This window comes from Pholis gunnellus (genome assembly GCF_910591455.1).
Source record: "Pholis gunnellus genome assembly, chromosome: 22".
In the NCBI taxonomy this organism is placed as follows: Eukaryota; Metazoa; Chordata; class Actinopteri; order Perciformes; family Pholidae; genus Pholis; species Pholis gunnellus.
The window spans coordinates 10,806,786-10,828,639 of NC_136549.1; the positions used below are offsets into that span (position 1 = coordinate 10,806,786).

Consider the following 21,854-nt stretch of genomic DNA (forward strand, 5'->3'; position numbering starts at 1 on the left):
GGATGCTTGAGCGCAAGCACATACGCGCACACACATTCGCACACAAGGGAGCAAAGGTGCAAACCCCCGCGTGCACACAGAAATACACTTTCAATGTATGCAAGGAAGCCTTCTGGCAAACATGACCGTGCACGCACACACAGCGGCCTGCTGCGTTAGCCTTCATTGCTGCTAGAGTGCACGGGTGTGTGTATGCATGTGCGCACGTGCATATTAGTTTGTGTAGCCCTGTGCAACAGCATTTTGATGTGATTTTGCCAAAGTTGGATTTGCAAAAGTATGAAGGTGCAAGTAGAAAATTGCTTTATTGCACTCAAGCTTCTTTAAATCGATCTATTCTCACTCAATCTGTTTTCTCTCTCCCCACAGGTGTTTTGTTGTGGCATTTCGCAGTCGGCGCCCTAGTGGAGGCCGCAGGCATGGTGGCTTGACGCCGCCCACCCCCCTCATAGCCCCGCCCCTCAGACAGAGGAAGGCTGCAGAGCTCTGTGTCATGCCCCCCCACACCCACCCGCCCGGGGGCATCGGCCTGCCCCCACCCAGCTCTGCCACCCGCCACCCGGCCAGACCTGGTGAGTCGACATAAGCCGATTGAAAAGATGAGAGAGGGATGAGAAGAACAGTGAAGAAGAGGAGGAGAAAAAAAAAAGCGCTCAGTTCTTACTCCACTCTGCTCTATTTTATTCCCATCGTTTGTACCTAACTACACATGAAAGGAGGAACACTGTCTGATTTGACAGCAGCTAATGTTAGCATGCTCAGACACACACACACACACACACACACACAAAAGGGTGAGGGCATTGAGCTTGCTTTGGCCACGTGCCAAGTCCTCCAGTGAAATGCCACATTACTGTGTGTATTAATACAGCCAGCAGTCTGTGGAAACCAAACAACGTGGGGAGAGAATGATGGGGGAGAGACCTGCAGGTTATTTGTCTGCCTTTTTGTTCTTTTCCAATTCATTTGACCTTCTTTGCTTCCCTTTTCTATCCTGTTACTTCTCCTGTCCTTTCTACAATCCCCCCACATTGATCTCTTCCTGTTCCTCGTCTTTTTTCTCGCATATCGCACTTCCCTTTTCTACCTTCCTCTCATTATGCGTCCACTCTTTCCCCACAATTTCTTTCTCTTCTCCCCATCTTGTACCACGGGTGCGCTCAGTCAAAACAAAAATCCGTCGGAAGTCGGGTGGCATAGCAACAGATACGACAGCTGTGTGCATGTGCGTATGTGCACGTGTGTGTGTGCGTGTGTGTTGTGGATTAGACAATGGAGGGGATGGATCCTGCTCTCTGAGAGATTCCAGACACTTCCTCAGCTAGGGAAACATGAAAGCTCATTTCTGCATTCTCTCTCTCTCTCTCTCTCTCTCTTGTTATACGTTTTAATATGACACGAGCGCACACACATGAACACATGCTGCGATCTCTGCAGGAAATATATGGCTTAGCAAGAACAGAGGCCACGAGAACAGGGATCTTTGTCTTCCTGTTGGGGAGGTATTATTGTTCCAGAGGTGTCGACGCCCCCGCAAACTACCGCGTAACACCGGAGACACTAAACAGGGCAACACTATCCGTCAGACCCTCCACACACCCACACAGCACCTATGTCAATAGATACACCTCCCTCCGGTCTGCTCGGTCTCCCTCCATCTCCACCCCACCACCTCATACCGCTTCCTTTCTCTCTTCACTTGTCCTCTCCCTTTCCTCCACCCTTCCATCCGTCTCTGCATTAAATTCAGATCAACATAACTGCATTACCTGTCTCAGGTTCCCTCTCTCCGTGCATTTCATTACGCTTTATCAACACAACTATTGTATTAACAGGACTTCTAAAGCCTTTTAGGAATAATGATCTATAACATAGTCATCAAAAATGTTCCATCTCTTTGGTGCAATTACGTTCTTGGCATGAATGTAACACAATATTGCCAAAACGGTCTCTCGCACTCGGTTCAATTGAATATTCTTTTTTGACACGAAATATAATCAATACTGCCAAGCATTGTAACCACAGGTGTTTTCTCTGCCTCTCTCCTTTGCTTTTTTCACCGTCTCTGTATTTTTCTCACAAAGCTTGGAAGCTCTCTGATCTCTGCTATTACTCTTCAAAGTCCTCACACGCTGTCACGCACACACACAAACACACACGGAATCACTGGAAGATGCATATCGGAGTAGAAAGTAGGGATCCCATCAAATCAGAAACCAACGAATATGTCAGATTAATACAGTACAGAGAATGAGTTCCAATCATCAAGGATGCATTTCCCTCTCATGCTGATGAAGTTCATTTAGAAATGGAATCTGACAGGCAGAGAGGACACAAAAGACGCTTTCCATTCACACAGGTGTGCTTTCATCAGCAGGGCTAAAGCAAAAGCTTTCTGTATGACAGAAAACAGATCAACAAGAAAAATAGAGGAAGAAGTGTTATTTTTCAGTGTCGGCTAGAGTTGGCCATATTTTCAACTAATGGCCGTAAAACTATGATGAAGCGCTGTAACCTGCATGAGACAGAAAGCGATATTACATTTCTGAAAGGTTGTGGAGGATGCTTTATGGGTGTTTTCCAGTGTTCAAAGACAATTTGAAAATACTGCGGCTCAAAGTAAAAACGAAATGGATTTCCGTCGCAGATTATTGCATAATTTCTTTGTCACTTGAAACACATATATTAGTCAAGTGGTTTTATTATTTGTAGATGGTTTGTACTATGCAAATTCCCCCCCAAAAAGAAGAAGCGATGGAAGATGTTGATACTTTTAGATCTACGCCCCAATAAAAACTTTTTGCTTGTCAGGTTATGAAAAGAGAAAGTGGTAGCCAAAAATCAGACGTGGTTAAAAGAACAGAATAGGACAATAAGAGCTTTTTTTTAAAAAAAGTAGAGGGCGAGGATATGAAATGAAGTGACTGAAAGAGTGAAACAGAGGAAGTGAGGCAAAACGATTGAAACAGTGGGGAGCGGAGAGGAGGAGGAGGAAGAGAGATGCGAGATCAAAGAGGCGCAGTGAGAAAGAGAAGACAGTGATGAAAAAGAAAGGATGAAGGCGAGAGGAGAACAGAGAGGTCTATGAGCGACACAGAGACCATATGGTGCCTCCAGGCCCCCCCGCGATCTGACACAACACTTACACACACATTTGCAAACAGCCATGAATTCATCCCTATTCACACATAAACACACACACTCTAGCTTATCTGGTCGCACCGTGTGCGCGTATGTGTTTAAGCACCTTGTTGGAGACCCAAAACAAAGCCGGCAGATTAACTGACCACATACTCCTCAGAGTGACGGAGTGACAGAGATGGGGGGGCTTTGAATAAAGACTCTAATGCACTGACTGAGGGTAAAACATTTGGAGTGGAATGGAGCCATAATACGGTGACTTAGGTTGTAGCATGATGCCTTGAGTACGGCTCTAATACAGTGCAGTGACTACGGGAGTATAGCATAATGTTTGGAAGAGAGCCACAGGGTTACACAGTCACAACTAAACCGTGTCTTGCCTGCAGCAGCTGCCAGGCCGTTGAATTGGTTGGATGCATTCCCTGTTTCACCGGTTTGAGTTGAACTCTTTAAAGGTCATCGGTCAGCTGTGACGAGGTACCAACAACCCAAAGTCATCACCGGGTGGTTAGTAACTGGTGGAACTTTTCAACAACCCCGCTGGGATGTTGGGATTGGCATGAAGCCACAGCAGTGTGACAAAGTGTGTGTGAGTGCGCGTGTGTGTGTGTGTGTGTGTGTGTGTGTGTGTGAAGCATTAGGTTTGGAGCGGAGCCTAATCCCTTAGTGTTACATGAGACTCGGAGTTAAATAGAAACCGCAATGACAGCTTGTTGGCAAACTATCCAAAGCATCTGGCAAACTCAAGTATGCAATCAATAGCCATTTTAATGCAATTTAAAGTTATTTAGAAAAGCAGGGATCACAGGTACTCACGTTAATTCCACAGGTTTCTCCATTGAGGGACAAACTTGGATTTTACTCTTGAAATTATTCCTCACAAGCGTTTACTTTGTCAGTTTATAGCATTGCTCTTTCCAGGAACACAGAAATATTATCTCTTGTCAGGGCGCTGTGGCTTTGACCCCTGACCTCCTGAGTGGCGGCTTGTGATAAGAATTAACGAATAGTTTGTTGTCGTGGTGATTTGTACACCAGCGTCATGTAGCAATTGGACTCGCTGCAGCCGGACACAACGCACGCAGAAACCTGCATCGCTACAAGCGGGTGTGTTTTCTCCGCTCCTCTGACCACAGTTTAGTTTGGTGCAGATGAAACACACACATACATGGTACTGGCCCACTTTCAAAGGACACTGGCAGGGATACATCTGGATAATCCTCCTGCACCACAAACAGCACCACTCCAGTTCAGCACCTGCCAATCGATACCGATATAGTATTACACTCTAAGCAAGTCCAGTGTGGATCCAGCATGAGGCTGATAAGCTAGCACGGCTCATTCCTGAGAAAAAAATAGTGCTCGACTTACTTAAGTAATCATAGAAAATGGCTGATAATAGTCCTGGATAATACAGCCAGTTGAGATGTGCTCGATTTCTTTTTGTGAACACTTCACAAGCCTTTGAAAAGGGCATCCAATTAGCAAGATAAGAGATCTATCCATCTATCCATCCATCTATCTATCTATCTATCGCACATAAAAAAAATACAAAATAACGATATTGTGTGTATGCGTGTGCGTTGGATCAATACCATCTGTCTATCCATCCTTTCTAAGAAATGAGTGGGCATACATTACGACTTGTCACGCATCCAAGGCTAAATCTATTCTAGTCGCACTGATGCGGATGTGACATCAAAAGCCAAGCATCCTTCATTTTCTCTCCAAAATTCTGAATGTATTCCGCCTTGGACCGGGGCCCGGTTGAGCGGTCAGTAGAAAGCAATGCCACGTCCGTTAAAGACATGGCGTCGCAGTGCAAATATGTAGCTGTGGATTTGCTGAAACTGGCCTCAAATGACGCTTTACTGATAGTTTTGTTTTCCATCACCTCTTTCTCCTTTGTTTTATGTCCCTTTATCTCTCCCTCTCTCTGTCTTACCTGTCACTCCTCGCTAATTAATAGCCACTATCACAACAACAATGTCATTGCATGTCAAACTCTCCCATGGGCCATGCCTTTGAGTGTGTGTGTGTGTGTGTGTGTGTGTGTGTGTGTGTGTGGGTGTGCATCTGTGTCACAACAAATTGATACAGATAGCATGAATTACGGAGGCAGCTCAGCCTACATTTTACCCACTCACCCCTCCAAGTCAAAATAATGATCCTGTCTTACCGATGCAGGATTCATCACGGGAGAAACGGATGGGGGAGACAGAGAGAGAGAGAGAGAGAGAGTAGGTGGGAGAGAAATGGAGGATGAGAGAGTAAACAGAGGGGGGAGAAAGACAGAAATAGAGAGAAATATTGGAAGCAATCCCATCGGGGCTGAGAAATAAAGTACAAAAACCAAGATTTTGAAGGAGTACTATAATCTCTCCTCATCACACTGTCAGCAGGAGTGCAGCCTAAACCACTACACCCCTGTTCCTGCTTATCCCCAACGGCTGTACGCGTGTGTCAGTGTGAGAGTGTGCGGCCACGGCTTCCTGTGTGCGAGGAAGCGATTAAGTGCCCCGAGAGTCGGGCAGAAAGGTTGTGTGCGTCAGAGAAAGGAGATAATGTGGGTTAAATGACGGGATTTGATGTGAACCTCGAACTTCTCTCCCTTCTCTTCTTCTGTTTCCCCCATCGCCTGTAGCACTTGGTTGCTACGGTAACACAGCATTACCGTGTCAATGTTGAAATAATATGGTGACGCTGCGGAGACCGTGTTTTGTGTGTTCTATGACACCTCTTATACGAAGCCTTGGACAGAAACGCAGAACAAAACAAAACCAAAATGGATCCTTGCAGCCGATATTTAACTGTGACATACAATATAATAATAATCATAACAATAGATTATATATGCTGTCAACGTTATGCCATCCTTATTACTGCTACTGAAGGCACTATTTGATCTTGAGGAGGACCAACATTTTGAATTATAACGCCCTTAAATTCTAAAATAGAAGTCGACTGTTGATTCAAGCTGCAACTAAAGATTGTTTTCATTACCAGCGAGTCAGACATCTACTTCTTTAATGAATCTTTAAGTCGACAAAAGTCAGGAAGTAGTGAAAAATAATCGAATCATTTAATCACTACTGTCGACTGACGGCATGTTCCCCACCCAACAACAATTCCCACTTTGGACACGCAGGAGTTGTAATCCACATGTAAGTGAAGGCATGCAGGTAATTTAGCTCCCGGGAGTCAAATCTTAACTCTTTGGATCAGACTTCTGCACAGAGGAACCGTGTGAAACATTAAAGAGTGAAGACACACACACAGGCCAGTGAGTCGGTTGCAGAGAGGACAGCTGGTCGCTCTAGTAATAAGATAGCGGAGAGTCTGTCGCCTGCATGGAAAACAGCTTGGCCCCTGGTAACACGCGACCGTGCTCAATTACGGAGGTGCCCGTGGGGATGACATCATAGCAGCGTCCAGTGTCACCCAGGGGGCCCCTGGATATAAACTTACAGACAGCTGAGGCCCCGGAGTTGTTAAGCGGCGTTGCCTAGGAGACATTGTCAAACATCACCACGTTTACAGGAGTCATATGACTCTTCATACACCTATACAGATATATATATATATATGTATGAAGGTGAAAAACTGTAAACATAGTGACGTAATGTTTTTGTAGATTTGTGGATGTATCAGCATAATACTATAATCCTGCAACTTTGACCAGAGAGAAATGAAACCGACAGAAAGTACAGAAGACAACAACGTGACTAAACACAGCCGAACAACTCAACAGAGCATGCAAACATATACTCCAACCGTTCAACAGGCCTTTAAAAGAGTAAAAAGATCCTCCAACCTGGCAATAACAGAGCAAAAAATCTTAAATAATAGCTCCAATCATCATTTACTTGATTCATGTGCAATTTGTATAATTTGATAGTAAAAAAGGGGTAGAAACAGCATTTCGTTATCAAGATAAATAAAATGAAATAATACCTTTTCTTTAATCTATGAGACAAAGACAGCACATGTCAAAACGTTCTAAAATGTATTTCTAAGCCAACTGGTTATCAGTATTGCTTGATTTTGGATTGTGCATTTCTCATAACTGTCCCTTGTGAGAACTCGTTGGGGGTGTTGTGAGTCGACTGGGCACCACTGCTGTAAGAGTTGCCTCAGAAGTCTTGCTTCAATCAAACGGGAAGATCGTGCTGCGTTTTAATGCCGTGTCTCAGTTTGTTTCCCATCGCTGCCAGCCTACATTTGCCCGAAACGTCAGCACATTTAGGGTATGTGTTTGGGGATTCTTAGAAAATATTCAGTCTGAAGTCTGTTTGTTAAGTTAGCCTCCCTATCTTCCTCTGACTGTGGCTAAATGTTTTCCTTCTGCTTTGGCTGCGTGGAGCGCAACAGCAGAGAGGATTTGGAGCAGCTAAAATAAGCCAAAACAACAACTACCTCCTCCACGAGAGCAGCAAAAACCACTCATGAATGTTGGAAGATAGGCTTCAGCACCGAGTGAGGGTGGGAGGGGGTGAGGGGGAGTCATAATGTACAGTAAGACAGGGAGAAGAGGGGTTGCGGTGAGGAGAGAGGAACGGAAGAATGAGGGGATAAAGAGAAATACCTTTGCTCACAGAGAAAGCGGAGAGAGATGAAAGGTGAAACGTGACATACTATGAGGGAGAAGCAGCAAAATATCAGTTTCTCTCTCTCTCTCCCCAGCTCTCTTTCTCTCTCAGTTGTATAACGGTGCTTCTACCTCTCTGAGCTACATCGTCCTCACAAATCTCCTGCACGACTGCACCTTTTCTGGACAAATTCACAGCAACTATGCAGCAAAATCCTTCCAGATTCCTCCTGAGCTGCTGCAGCGGAGGGTTGGCCGTCTGAAGCTTTCCCACCAGCACAGGACGCTTCAGGATACTTAAAAATCTCTCCTTTCATCCGTTTATGAAGTGGCGTTCATTTTTCCCAGAGATTAGGATTATACTGGCGGTTGGAGCAGAGAGGATAATGGATACAGGAGCAGCAGAGAGGTCACACGCTGATCTCTGTTACAAGGCCACAGCCTTTGCTTTCTGAACCCTTTTGGTTCAGATTACAAAGTGGAGCATTGTCCTGGTGGAGGGAGGTCATGTTCTGCTGTCTGAGAAAACAGATGACATTTCTCGACCACTGTCAGCATGTATTCACCGAACTACACAATGTAGTTTCCAATAAAGTGTTACGTAGTCAAATGTATACTGCTCATGGAAACGTTCAAGTATCGAGATTATGAGAAACATTTTATCAAATGAATCTTTAAATGTTAATTCTGCACACAAGCGATACACATAATTACCCTGGGGAGTTGATGTACACAAAACCTTTAAAATGAAGTACAAATTGAACTGCCAGTCTTCCAGTTATATGATTTCAAATCTAAATAGCCATTGTTGAGAAATGGCCTCTCCCTTTCCATTTTGGGAAATGCGCATAATCACTCGATGGGAAGATTGATACCACTCTCATGTCTGTACGATAAACGTGAAGCTACAGCCAGCAGCCGGTTAGCTTAGCATAAAGACTGGACAGCTAACATGGCTCTGTCCAAGGTTGAAAAAAACGAAACAAAACAGAACCTCTTAAACTCACCATTAAAATGTCTTAACTTGTTTCTGCACAAAAAAACAGCATATGGCGTGAGAGTTACTTCCTAGCTGTTCGTCCTTGCCTCCGGCTGAGCTAAGCTAACCGGCTGTGGAGAAGCTGCATATTTCCCAAAATGTATTCCCCAAAATGTCAAACTGTCCCTTCAATAATATCTGGATGGGCTTAAGAGGTGATAAATCATTCATATTTCCATTCTGGATGCGTTACCCATCCTTTAGCATTAATTAAGTTCACTGTCTATCCAGTGGTGTAATTTCCTATTTATGACCAGTTTAAAGGGAATAAAGCAGGATTTTAATGGGACTTATAAAGCAACCTCTCAACTCGTTCTCACTGCGACATTTTAAGCTTGGTATTTGATCAGTGGTGAGAAACTGACGAAAGTCAAGTTACTCTAGAAGACTGAGATGACTTTCATTACGCAATCTCTCCTATCTTCTGATGTTCATCAGGTGTTTGTCTTTGTGTTTTTTTTTAACATATCACAATGTGGAGTGGCCAGTAAAAGCCTATTTCACAGAGTTACATCACTCTCAGAGCCAGCCAGGCAATGTAGTGAAAGGCAATGGAGTCTTGAATGTGAGTGAGAGGACGCAAGCGAATTTAGAGAGAAACAGATGGACTAACAGAGAGAGCGAAAATACAACAACACGGAGCGGATGAGACATAGTGTGACAAAAGGCAATGGCACGCTGAGAAATAGATGCTAATAATATGCAGATGATGCAAGTGAGGAAATCTGCTGGCGAAGCAGAGTCTTGTCAGGAAGTAAAAAGTGCTGTCTGTGTCTGGAGTTTAGACAGAGTAGTTTTGTTAATATCACGCTTTGTTGGTGATGAGCTCACACCTGCTCGCACAGGCGCACGAGCATATGCCCACACACACACACACACACACACACCTAGACATACACAGAGAGATAAAGTCGTGCTGATAAGATATTGGACGGAAACAAAGTCAGCCACTGTAACGAGACACTGAGGGAATACAGAGCAGTGCCAAGAGACCTCGAAGTGAAGGAGAATGAGAAAGATATAGAGACTACAGGGGGCGAGAGACAATTGGAGTGGAGTGGAGAGAGGGACAGACGGATGCAACGACAGACAGACGGAGAGATAAATGTGAAAAGGAATGAATGAAAAGGCCTTGGTTGATGGATACAAATTAAGACGGAAAAAGGTGCAAAAAAATGATGAACAGAAACAAAATGGAAACACAATGGAAGAGGAGAAGAGAGAAAGTTATGAGTGGAAATTATGAAATGATTACAGTCTGCGGGAAAACAATCAGTCCAAAATGAAATAAAACAGAAGGGATTTCGCTCACGAGTGTCACTCAGACTTCTGTGAGATGCACACAAACATACACACACTACATACACACTAAAAGCTTCTGTGAAAAGGGAGGGTTCTGGTTCTACTCCCTAATGATTTCTCTTCGACTAACATGCATCGAACAAAAGGTTCCGCAAATGACTGACAGCTAGGTTGACCATGTGACTAATTTCCACTTAAAAGCGCCCCATCTTTAAATTCATTCCTCTAAATGTGTTGACTTATTTCTCCCCACTTTCTCTGCGGTCCTTCCTACACACCCTCCTGATTAGTTTCCACACACTGAGAAAAGATAATTCACTGAGAAAAGATAATTCACTATAAAAGAATAATCATGTTTTGTCTCTTTGCTCCTCTTTCTCTTCCTCAAGTCTTCCTCCGTGTCCTCTGCCTCCTGGCGACGCTGCTGTCGGCAGCCTCCTGCTGCCCTCCTCCCTGTCTCTGCGACTCAGACGGTCTGGTGGTGGACTGCGGGGGCCGGGCTCTCTCCTCCCTGCCCCCCCTTCACCTCCTGCCTCCAGGGAGCCGCTCCCTCCTGCTCGCCAACAACAAGCTCGCCTCGCTGGGAGCCTCTGCCTTCGCTAACCTCTCCTCTCTGGAGGTCTGCAGCACATTTTTTATATTGTTGTCAGTGGAATTTGTTTTTGTTGGTTGCATTGTTGTGTACCGTGGCCTGCACAGTGTTTTCTGCACTGACCTTGCACACTGAATAGCCCTAAGGAGACTAAGTGATACTATCTGGTGAGGCTCACATTGAGCAAACTGCAGACAACATCTGCTCTCAGTCTGAAATAAAGTTAAGAAAAGCTGACATTTTCAAAGTTTTGCACTCACCATGAGCACATTGTGTGCAAAGCACAGCTATTTATTAATATAGGAGCCAGAAATGATCGATAGTTACTGCACCAGCACAAAAGGCAATTTATTTCCACACTGCTGAGCATCCATCTGCTGTTAAAGAAACAGTTGACAGTTTGTGTGCATTGGTGATCTATGGAGATCTTTACACTTAACATACCATTGCACTTGATGTGAATTACTCTGCATCGGAGCGCCAGCTTAAAGTATGAAATGTGTTAACGTTTTAAGTTCACGTTAAAGTTTTGTAGCAGTTCGTCATTTTTTTAAGATTGATCCGGGACTTATGCATTAATCCTCTTGAAACGGGTTACTGAATCTCACTTTCCATTTAAAAAAGAAAAGCTTAAGCAATGTGGTGTCTACAATGCAAATGTGTATGTCAATAAAAATGTACTTTTTATGTGTGTGTCTTTTAGGAACTGGACCTCTCGAATAACTACCTGGATAACTTACCCGCTGGATTATTCAGAGACATGTCCAACCTGACGAGACTGACTCTGCACAACAACTCATTGACAGTAATGGAGAGAGATCTCTTCCAGGTACAACACCACACATGGTACAGTCTATAAGAAGCTCACTGACGCTGTAATCTAGCTCAGAATCATACAGGACCTTGTGCTAAATTGTATACAGTCATGCGCTGTATTTGAGATGTCATCAGATCAGCCAATCCAGCAAAATACTAAAGCATCTGGACAGAGAAAGAAGCTGACACCAGTACTGATACACTGTTTCACCTCCCGACTAAGGCTCTGCTGGGAGTAGAGCCAACCTAAGCAGATATACACGACTGGGATCCCGTCCAGGCGGTAAATTTGTAGTAAATCGTTTGCTTAACACTCTCATCCACTTTTATTTGAACCGACGCCGCCTGCAGGATGAGCTTGTGTCATGACTTCACCCGGGACCCTAAATCAAACAAGATAAGCCCATCGAGCGACGCTCGCTGTGCCCCTTGGCAACGGTGAAAGAAGCCGATAATACTAATATGACGTGAGGGAAATGTACTGTACGATGCCGTACTGTATGAGCAAAGATTGTTTCGATGTTTCTCCAGGGTTTGGGGGGTCTTCAGAGTCTGGATCTGTCCCTGAATGGCCTGTCCTCTGTTCCTCTGGGGGTACTGGATGAGCTGCAGAGCCTCAGGTAGACGTCAGGACTCACTCTGTACACTGGCATGTTTCAATCAATGTGCCCATGTGTATATAAAAATTTGGCAAATGCATGCAAAATGACATAAAGATTATCAACTTGATGAGTCGTACACTACATTTAGTGGTTGCCTGGTTTTTGAAATCAGTGCCACGAGGGTACGTTTATCTTTTATTTGTTGGAGTTAAAAAAAAAAGTGAATTCATTTTTATTTTATTTATTTCATAGGTGGCTGTCTCTGGCGGGTAACCGGCTTCATGGCCTGGAAAGGGCAGCGTTTGAGCCACTTGCAAACCTACGACACCTGGAACTGGGACAAAACCCCTGGGAGTGTGACTGCAACCTCCGCGACTTCAAACACTGGATGGAGTGGCTGCTGTATAGAGGTAGATGTTTAAATTTATGCTACAGGAGCTTTGAAAGGGTGCATGTGAGGGTACAGGACAAGAGGGCAATGAGAAGTGGGCAGAAACTAGAGAACTAGGTGTGTGCTTCTGTTGGCTTGTGCTTCTAGCAAACACAATACAACTGCGTCGGCGAGTGAAATGCACATTTTCACGCTCAGTGTGTGCACCACGTTTCTCTGCGGGCTGTTAATACATCAGATAACCACAGCTGCTCTCCACTCTCTCATCACGTGTAAAAAAATCTACATTCACCTGAGCGCCTTGGGCCTCAGCTGCCCCGCTAATGAAGCATCTCTTTTCTGCTCCATTCTCCTCCTCCTTGCTGCATTCTGCTCGGTCCTGATTTGCTGCGTCTTACTCTCCGGCTCAGTCCAGCAAACACATCGACAGATATATGATTAAATAATCCCCAGAGCAGCAGAGGAAATTACAAGGAGACATGTCGCGGTTGAACATGAAAGCATGACGGCAGCTGTTGGAAGGGTAGACGACGCACGATGCGTGTTGTAGAAAGTAAGACAAAGCACCGAACAAGTGTGAAATGCTCGCTGACAGCAGCCCGTGTTGACTTCTATCTCCTGCTTCAAGCACACACGGCTGGGATATTTGGAGAGCGAGCTCTGTTTGCGAGGGGAATTCATTTGTAGCACGGCGAGAGAAAAAAAAGCATCTGGGGCCTAAATATCACTTTCCTCATTCTGTCTTCCTCTTATCCTTCGCCTTCATATCGTTGTTTACGTTGCTTTATGTATCTGAGGTTGCCGATCGGCACGCAGCCCGGAGACAAATATTACACGTGATAACAAAGTAGATCCCCTGCCCTCCTGCCGCCTGTGGGAATTAGTGACTCAGATATTTCGCTCTTCCACACACAGCTCTGCTAAAGCTAGGCATGTCATCTCATGAATTATAGAAGAGCTTAGTTGAGGCTATCTCTAACTTAGTGTAGAGGGCACAGCAAACTGTGTGTGTGTGTGTGTGTTAAGTGATGTATGACTCATCCTAGTGTTGGCACAACCACCCAACTCTATCTTTTCTTCTCTCTCAGTTAATTGGTTCTGCTTTGCAGGCATAAGGCATTTATAAATGACCCTCTCTTCTGTCTCTGCACCTCTCTCTCTCTCTCTCTCTCCTTCAGGGGGGAAGGTGGACGCAGTCGAGTGCACGCTACCGAAGGATCTACGTGGGCGAGACATCCGTGGCGTTCCGGTGGAAATGTTCAACTACTGCCTCCAACTCGAAGACGAGAACGGGGGAGCAGGAGGTGAGGGTTCCCGTTCCGGTCCTCCCTGCAGCAGGAACGCTCTTAACCCCAGTGGGGCAACACCAATCTCTGACAACAGCAACACTGCTGATGACTCCTCTTCAAACACGAGAGCTGGTGGAGGAGGAGGAGGAGGAGGAGGAGGAGGAGGAGGAGGAGGAGGCGGAGAGGCCCCCCCGGATTGTGTCCGCGCCCGTTACCGGCCGGTGAGCGTGCGCCGCGCCATCGGCACCGTGGTGATTGCCGGCGTGGTGTGCGGCATCGTTTGCATCATGATGGTCGCAGCCGCGGCCTACGGCTGCATCTACGCCTCGCTCATGGCCAAGTACCAGCGGGAGCTGAAGAAGAGGCAGCCACTGATGGGAGACGGAGAGGCAGACGGGGACGACAGGGAGGACAAACAGATCTCCTCGGTGGCCTAGAGGAGTGAGGGGACGGGGGGGGGGGAGGGTTGACATGCGAAGGTTGGAACGGGTGGAGATTACAAAGGGCTCAAAGAAGACAGGGATTGAGGAGCTTGTTTTATGCACGCAGACAGTTATGGTATCTCTCAATCGGACTCTCGTACTGACACCTTTCTCCCACTTTTTATCTTCCTTTCTTCGTCCTCTTTCTATTTTTAATCCTTCTCCCTCTCTGCCCCTCTCTCGAACACTTCACATACACCTTATCTGTTCCCTGATTTTCTCTTCTATTTGGAGCCATTCTCACTGCAGTATTCGTTACCAATCGTCCCTCCAACTCGCCTACCAACCACCTACTGCTGCTCTTGGCTGCTGCTGAATTTACCATTATATTGGCTGAGAGAATACTGATTTAGTAATCCCTCTAGTGTGAAACATATCATTTAAGCTGTTACAAGATGCTTGCGGTGTACAGTCGGTATTTGTAAAACTGGATCGAATTTTCAGGGATTTGCGGTGTGTATGGTGTCAATTGGACCAATCTTCATATTGATGAGAAGAAGTTGTTGTGTTAGGTTGTGCTCAGCTCTCATTTTGTTTGTATCTATCTCCACGTCAACCTCTCCAATGCCAGTAGTTCCCTTCACCTCTCGTCTGGTCTATTGCTCCTCTGATGTTCCCTTCGTCCTCCAACTCCCAAAGAAACAGCCAGTATTGGAGAGCTTGGGGGAAATAGGGGACACTTAATGGATAAACACAAAGAGATATCATTTATATGGCCAATGCCTCTCTAGTGCTTTGTTGCAGAGAGAATACTGGGGAGATTATATGTTGATAGGAAATCAAACACAGAGTCTCCTGAGGCTGGTGTCCCTCTCGACTCTTTAGGGGTGTTTAACGGGAAACCATTTGGATTGACTAAACAATCATTCATGGATGGCTGGACCTTTCGAATACATGAGGTCAGAGACAACGATTAGATATTTGGACCAGATCTGTTTCTCTCCGGATCTTCTCTCGACCAATAACATCCACCAGGTGTCACAGACTGGAGCTGTGTATATGGGATTTTACATGAATCGTATCAGTTCAGCTCAAAGGGGAACAAACCATTTTTAACTGCAATTTGACTCTGCTGTATCTTTCACTTTTGCTCGGGATCAGGCTCTTGCTGACATGATGCTTGTTAAATTATCCGGACGGCTCAAAAAGCCACTTATCGTGGTGAAAAAGCGGCCAAGCAATCTTTCGGGTATTTCTTGTCCTACGCTTCTATCAGCTTCTAGCTATGCTGGTTCAGAACAGTATTCACAATTGTTTTAATGAAGTTATTGAGATTTAAAGGACCACAGACTTTGCTTTAAGACAAATATTCTTTGTTCAGAGATCATTTTCAGACTGATTTCACCCCCGAAAGGTGAATGTTTGCGACTATGGGCATGGAAGCACTATCTCAGAGAACCCTGTCTCCTGTCAAGGACTCCAAAACGTCATCTAAGGACTGAAAACTTCAGACTCCTGCACTTTATTTCCCTAATCGGATCCCCTCTGGCCTCCCTCCTCCCTCCCCCCTCTCTTTCTTTCTAAAATGGACGATTTGCCCAAAGGGATTATAACGTACAAGGGATTAAACAAAAAGACGCTGCTATTTTTCCCCCTTCCTCCCCATCCTTTCATCTCTCCTTCCATCTTCCCATCCAGTGCTATTCATGGAAAGCGTTTCACACTTTTCTTAAAAGACTTCCCTCCTCCTCCTCCTTTCCTTTCATCCATCCCTTCTCCCATATTGATGTCCTTATGTTTTTCCTCAAAGGTCAGCAATATGCAATGGCTGCTGTGTCACCACAACATGAAAATGATGTCATCGCCAAAGAGTCCTTCTGTTATAAACTTAGTAATCATCACATATTTGAGAGGAATCTGTTTGATTGACACTCCCTCATTCACAAAGGAAGGTTCGTCTGTTTGCTTTGCATGGTGTTTGCTTAAGTATTCATGCACTGAAATATTTATGTAAACTAAAGATTTTTTGTCTTCAGTGATAAACAGTCTCAAGAATTTGGCTTTCATTGCATATTGCTCCCCTACGGAAGAACTATTGTCCCCTCTCAATTTATAATTGGCTGGAAATAAACCTATATTTATAGTGTGTTATCTTGTACCTGGGTATGATGCAGATACATATTATTATATTAGCCTCTAATATGGTGTGTTGGCCCATAAATCCCCAAAATGTATTTGGCTTAACTGTTTACGGTTTTCTGTCTTTCGTTGTGTTAATGACTTCTACGTTTTGTTTTAGGTTGAAATATCTGTGTAATGTTTGTTTATTCGTTGTGTTTATTGATTTGTGTTCAGTAGCTGGTAACGTTTCTGCAAGAGGCATAGAAAGAGTTTGGCCATTGAGAGTGAAACCGTCTCCATACTGCCTCGTTTGTGGAATGTATCAGGGAGACGTTATTTAGCAGAGTCACTTAAGAGACAGGTAACCTTATTTTTTTAACTTTTTTTCGAGAGGAACTTCATCTCCAACAAGTAATATTGAATTATGCAACTACTTTAAAATAGCATACAGGATTAGCATCAGGCAGAACACTTGTGTCTACAAGATGTTGGGCTCCAATTAATTTATTTCTACAACATCCAAACATGATAAATATTATAGTTATGCTGGCATTGTGATATGATAACTAACTCAAGTGGAAAAAGCTTCAGCGAAAGGTTATGTTCCTGGTTAAATATTAAAACGGTCAAGTCAAATGCCTCGCGTGAGATGGGACATGAGATCAGAGAAACCATTATTTACCTCCACGCCTTCACATTTGCTGCATTTATGAACATGACAACACTTCTTGCATCAGCAGTGGACCCCAGCAGTAGTTGCATAATGAAAATATTTGTTGGAGACTGAGCTGGTCGGGAAGTCAAGATGCACACAAACCTGGAGAATGATTTGATCCTGAATTGAACGCACTTTCAACGTCTTGAAGTCTGAACGCACTTTTGCAACAATGGTCACCTCACTAATGTAAAGAGACGGCAACGACGCTCAGGTAAAATTAATTTAGCTGTAGATTTAAATTAATAATCGGCATCTTCAGGAAAATGTGGTAAAGGGATATAAAAGTGTAAATATAGCCATGAATCACAGGGACTCTGGGGCAGTAACTGAAGATAAAAGGCGATGGCTAAACTCTGTCTATGAATGTAGAACCATTGTCCCGTCACCCCTGGTCTGCAGGTCTTGTGTTGTTGGTAGCTAAGTATCTTAGCTAGCAGAAACCTGTTCCTATAGCCTGTGTGTGTGTGTAAAGAAAAATAAATTATAGTTTGTTACGTAAAAACTGCAGCAGCCATGATGACTGAGGGCCTCAAAGACTACAGTGCATCGCCCGGACATCTGTGGCGTGTTGTGTTACTATGATGATTGTGATTATTGACGATATGATGGTGACGATGAAGCATTTCCCGGTCCGTATGCATTGATTTGAATAAAACCATATCACACGTATGTCAAACTGATATCCAGACCCCTGACAAGCGTTGAAAGACGACAGCAACTTGCTGTTCTTTCAATATTATCGTGAGCACAAAATAAAGCAGATATTAAGTAAGAATGTGTAGATAAAAAAAAAACACCTTTACAGACCAGGTCCTGGATATTTTACACAAACTATATTAATTATAGAAGCCTAGCATTCTTTTTTAGATTTACATGCGAATTTAGAAGATTTATAATTTCAATGATTGAGGTCTTTCTCTTTCTCTAATTACGGTGTACAATTTCTATTTCTGGGTGAAAGAGAAAGCCTGAAAATATGACGTTATGTGCTGAGGTGGATTAAATACACAGCACCAAATGAAAGCATAAATCAGCCATGATAGCAGCTCCTCTCTATATACTGTACCTTCTCTCATTTTCTCTGTGTTTTGCCCTCTAACTCCTCTCACCTTCCTCTATTTCTCATCTTCCTTCTCCTTCCCTTCTCCTCGCACTTATCTTGTCTCAATTTATCTTTCTGTCGCCACTTCTCCCGTCATTTTTAGAGTCTTTTCACCTTCTTTTCTCTCATCTCTGCCCTCTTTATCCTTTGCTCTGTCTAGTCTATTATGTTTCCTCCCTCCTTTCTATCCTTATTCGCCGCTTCTTCTCCTCCTCCTCCATGTCAGATATCTCTCTCTATCCTTTATTCTCTGCCTGCTCACTCTCTTTTCTATTTATTTTACCTACTTATCTCTCTTTCTTACAGTCTGCTTCCCTGTCATTTGGAGCGTATTAGGTTTATTTACATACAGCCTGTCACGTCTGCCACAGAGATATACTAATCCATCGCTGAGCCTCCGAGGAGTACAAACACAGTGTTTTTGTAGTCACTGTTGACTGATTTTGGATCAGCCTCTGAAATACCAAATCCTTGGCCTCCATCACCTGCCACCAAATCCGTTAGAAAGCAGACACACAGTGTGTGTTCAGATAAACACTGACACTCAGTGGCTACAAATGGAAGCGACTGCCTTTACAGTGGCCCACATTTGCATGTAACAGAGCTGTTTATACGTGGGTTTTTTTTTGTCTTTGCGTACAGTATTAACATTTTCTGTTTTTACGGTATATACATGAAAACGCCTTCACAAGCTAGATCAAGGCAGAAACACACTACAAGTAAAGACGTCATGCCAAAGGTGGGAACGGAACAGCCTGTGAGCTTTTGAATACCCCCCTTGTGTTCAGAAGTTAAGCGTGACCCTCGATGAGAAAAGGCGCCCCTTGCCTACGCAGACGCAGCGAGACGGGGAAAAGAGAGTCACAAGGCGAAAAGAGAGAGGTCTGACAGCTCAGCAAGGGAGAGAAGCTAAGAGAAGAGAGGTGTATGTGAGTGTTTAACAGCGTAAGGAAGAGTGTCAAAGGGTGAGACACGATGGCGAGTGTGTATTGACTTTGTGTGAAAGTGAGTCAGAGAGAGCAAGTCCATAAAACATTGATGCCGTCTTTCCCCCTGTGTTTTTTGTTGAAGTGAAGCAGCTGGTAGAACATCCAGTGACGCAGCAGTGAATAAAAAGCAATCTATGACCTCCAATCGGTGATCATCAGAACACAATCTACCATCAACACACACACAAATCACCTTCTCTTAACATCAATAATACAACTATTTAGAAATGTTCTTAATACTGTGCACTTACTTTCATGTAAATGCTGTACTGTATGTAGATGTGATAGTTATTTCACATCGTTCTGTCTGCTCTGTGTCACTGGGAATTTACAATAGGTACAGTAGGTCAGAGCAGAGCTCCGGATTCGACACACTGTGACGTTAACGTTTTCCAAACAAGCAGAGAGAGACGGAACGAAGCAACACGGAGAGAAAAGGAAAAGAGAAAAACGTTAAGAATGAGAGGCAGTGAGATTAAGAGAGAGAGAGAGAGAGAGAAACATCTATTTTGAACTCTTTCTCTCTCTGCTCTCTCTGTTTTCCAATTCCAAGTATAACTCAATTTTCACACCTGAGACGATTTCTATGAAAGCTGTGAAATACAGATAAGCGCTTGTGTTTGTTTGTGTGCGAGTGTGTTTAAATTCGTATGGAGCGTTTTCCTGTCTGTCTGTCAGCATAATGAGACACCAAAAGCATACAGGTATACACTTAAAGACATGCCGCTCCAGAGAGTGCTACCTCGAATAATTAAGACTGAGGAGTGTGTCAGGCACCGATGGGCTTAACAGGACAGAATACACAGCAACACAAACACCAGTAAGCAGTGAAATAAGAGACGATAAGACAACATGTTTCTGTGTAAAATAAACACTCCAAAATACAGCTCCATAAACCTTTTCCTTATGGAGCCATCTGAAACATCTTGAGGAAAAGACACCACACTCATCATCATAAGGAGCCTCAGTGAAATTAGGGACTAGGAGCTACTGAAGGAAACAGGCTGAACAAAGGTACAGTACTCTCCTAGCCTCCCAGGTACGTGATCACAATTAGAGCTGCACCGATACATCAGCAGGCCGATATTATTGGCTCGGGTTATCACAGACATATTGGTATGTTTTTTAGAAACTACTGAGCAGTAAACTGCAGCAGAAAATGATTTGAGCTTCATTCTTGACCTTGGAAATAGCAGATGAAAAAATTTCTTTTTATCAGTGCACTTTCAGGACTCCTTGTCCACGGTGGAGGATTAATTCCATGACAAGACTGTATGATGAAGATATGATGAAGATCATACGATATAATCAAAAGCTCTGGAACATCTGCTAAATGGACATTGCGGTAAGATTGTTCTCTCAAATTAACGTATTGTGAGCATTTTTGTAGACCAATTTGTATTGTTATTATTATTAGTTTTTCTTTATGTGTCTTTATAGACATTATTTGAAATCATCTTGTTGTCACATTGTCATATCATTATTTTTACTGATACTTTTTAAACAAATGTTATTGTTAAACTAAAGAATTAAAATTCTAAAGAACTGATATCAGCATTGGCTTCGGAAATCCAGTAATGGTCAAGCTGGGTTCTAATCACAATATCTTTCTAAATAGTGTATCCTGTTGTGGATCTTCACATCTCAGACACATTTCACACAGCTCACAAAATCCTCTTGTCTTCAAATGACCTTGTTATCTTATTCAGAGCGACTTCCAGCGAGTACAGTAAGTAACAGGATGAGTAAATACCAAACTGCGAAGGAAACAAGCCAAAGCTCTATTTGTTATCTGTTGCAACAAAACAAAACCATGACCATCATTCACCCAATAAGCACGGCACTGACCAATCAGCACATCAATAACCAACATGCTGATTGGAAAGTGATGCTACAAGCGATCAGCATCCAGTCAGCGAGCTCATTGTCACCAAGTCACTAAGCAGCCAGTTTTACCGTATGAAACGGCAAGAAAGAAAACAGACGAATGAAGAGGCAGAAGATGCTTTAAACATGAAGGGAGAGGACGCTTTGCAAGAGACAAAGAAAGTTTAGAAAGAGAGAGAAATTGCAAGTGCATGTGTGGCAAAGAGGAGAAAATGTGTGTAAAAGGACAGAAAAGGAGAATGTGTATCAAAACCAAAACTGTCATCCTACCTCCAGCGATGGCAGTTCTCTTTCCCACCGTTACAGTGACAGCAGTGGTAGCGATGATTATCCTTCCTGCTGGTAGAGCGACACACGCAATCAGCAAGAATCTACAGAACTTCACCGCTTCATGCATGTAAAAAACACGGGTGCATGCACGCACATCGCAAACACATATAAAATCCTTCCAAACACGTGCACGAGTATATATGCATGCACAGGAGGTGAAAAGGAATATGTTTCCAAAAATATTTATTTTCTCACATAATGAATATATCGTTTGTAAATCTGTGAACACTTACTGTGATAGTGACACCTGAAGTGTTAGTACAGATATGCCAAAATGTGTTTGGAAATATGTGGGTGACAGATTGAGTTGGACTCAGTGGGTAATATTTAATAAAGTCATGCATTCATCTTCTGTGTGTCTATTCACAGCCGTCATGCCACCTGATGCCGACAGTCAGCAAGCCAGAATCCAGCCAGATTAACATTTTAAGCGTTATGTAACAGAGTATGAAAGCTGATCATACACTCATAACAAAGGTAATCTATGTGTGTGTGTCCTGTGTGTTTCCTTATGTTTGTATTTCT

At 43.7% G+C, this 21,854-nt stretch overlaps 2 protein-coding genes across 2 annotated transcripts in view; one reads left to right on the plus strand and one right to left on the minus strand.

Moving 5' to 3' along the window:
- The window catches only part of cacna2d4a (calcium channel, voltage-dependent, alpha 2/delta subunit 4a), a gene marked incomplete at its 5' end in the record, with an annotated part of 73,009 nt that overhangs the window by 32,922 nt on the left and 18,233 nt on the right, over positions 1-21,854 (minus strand). The window contains one exon of the mRNA XM_079183402.1: positions 21,270-21,338. Within this exon, the coding sequence (XP_079039528.1) occupies positions 21,270-21,338 (69 nt within the window). The remainder of the gene's footprint in view (positions 1-21,269; positions 21,339-21,854) is intronic.
- Positions 494-14,197, plus strand: lrtm2a (leucine-rich repeats and transmembrane domains 2a; the record flags this gene model as incomplete). The annotated part of the gene is made up of 6 exons (XM_079183403.1): positions 494-572; positions 10,460-10,689; positions 11,366-11,491; positions 12,010-12,098; positions 12,333-12,490; positions 13,650-14,197. The coding sequence occupies 6 exons, from the start codon at positions 494-496 to the stop codon at positions 14,195-14,197; spliced, it is 1,230 nt and encodes a 409-aa protein (XP_079039529.1).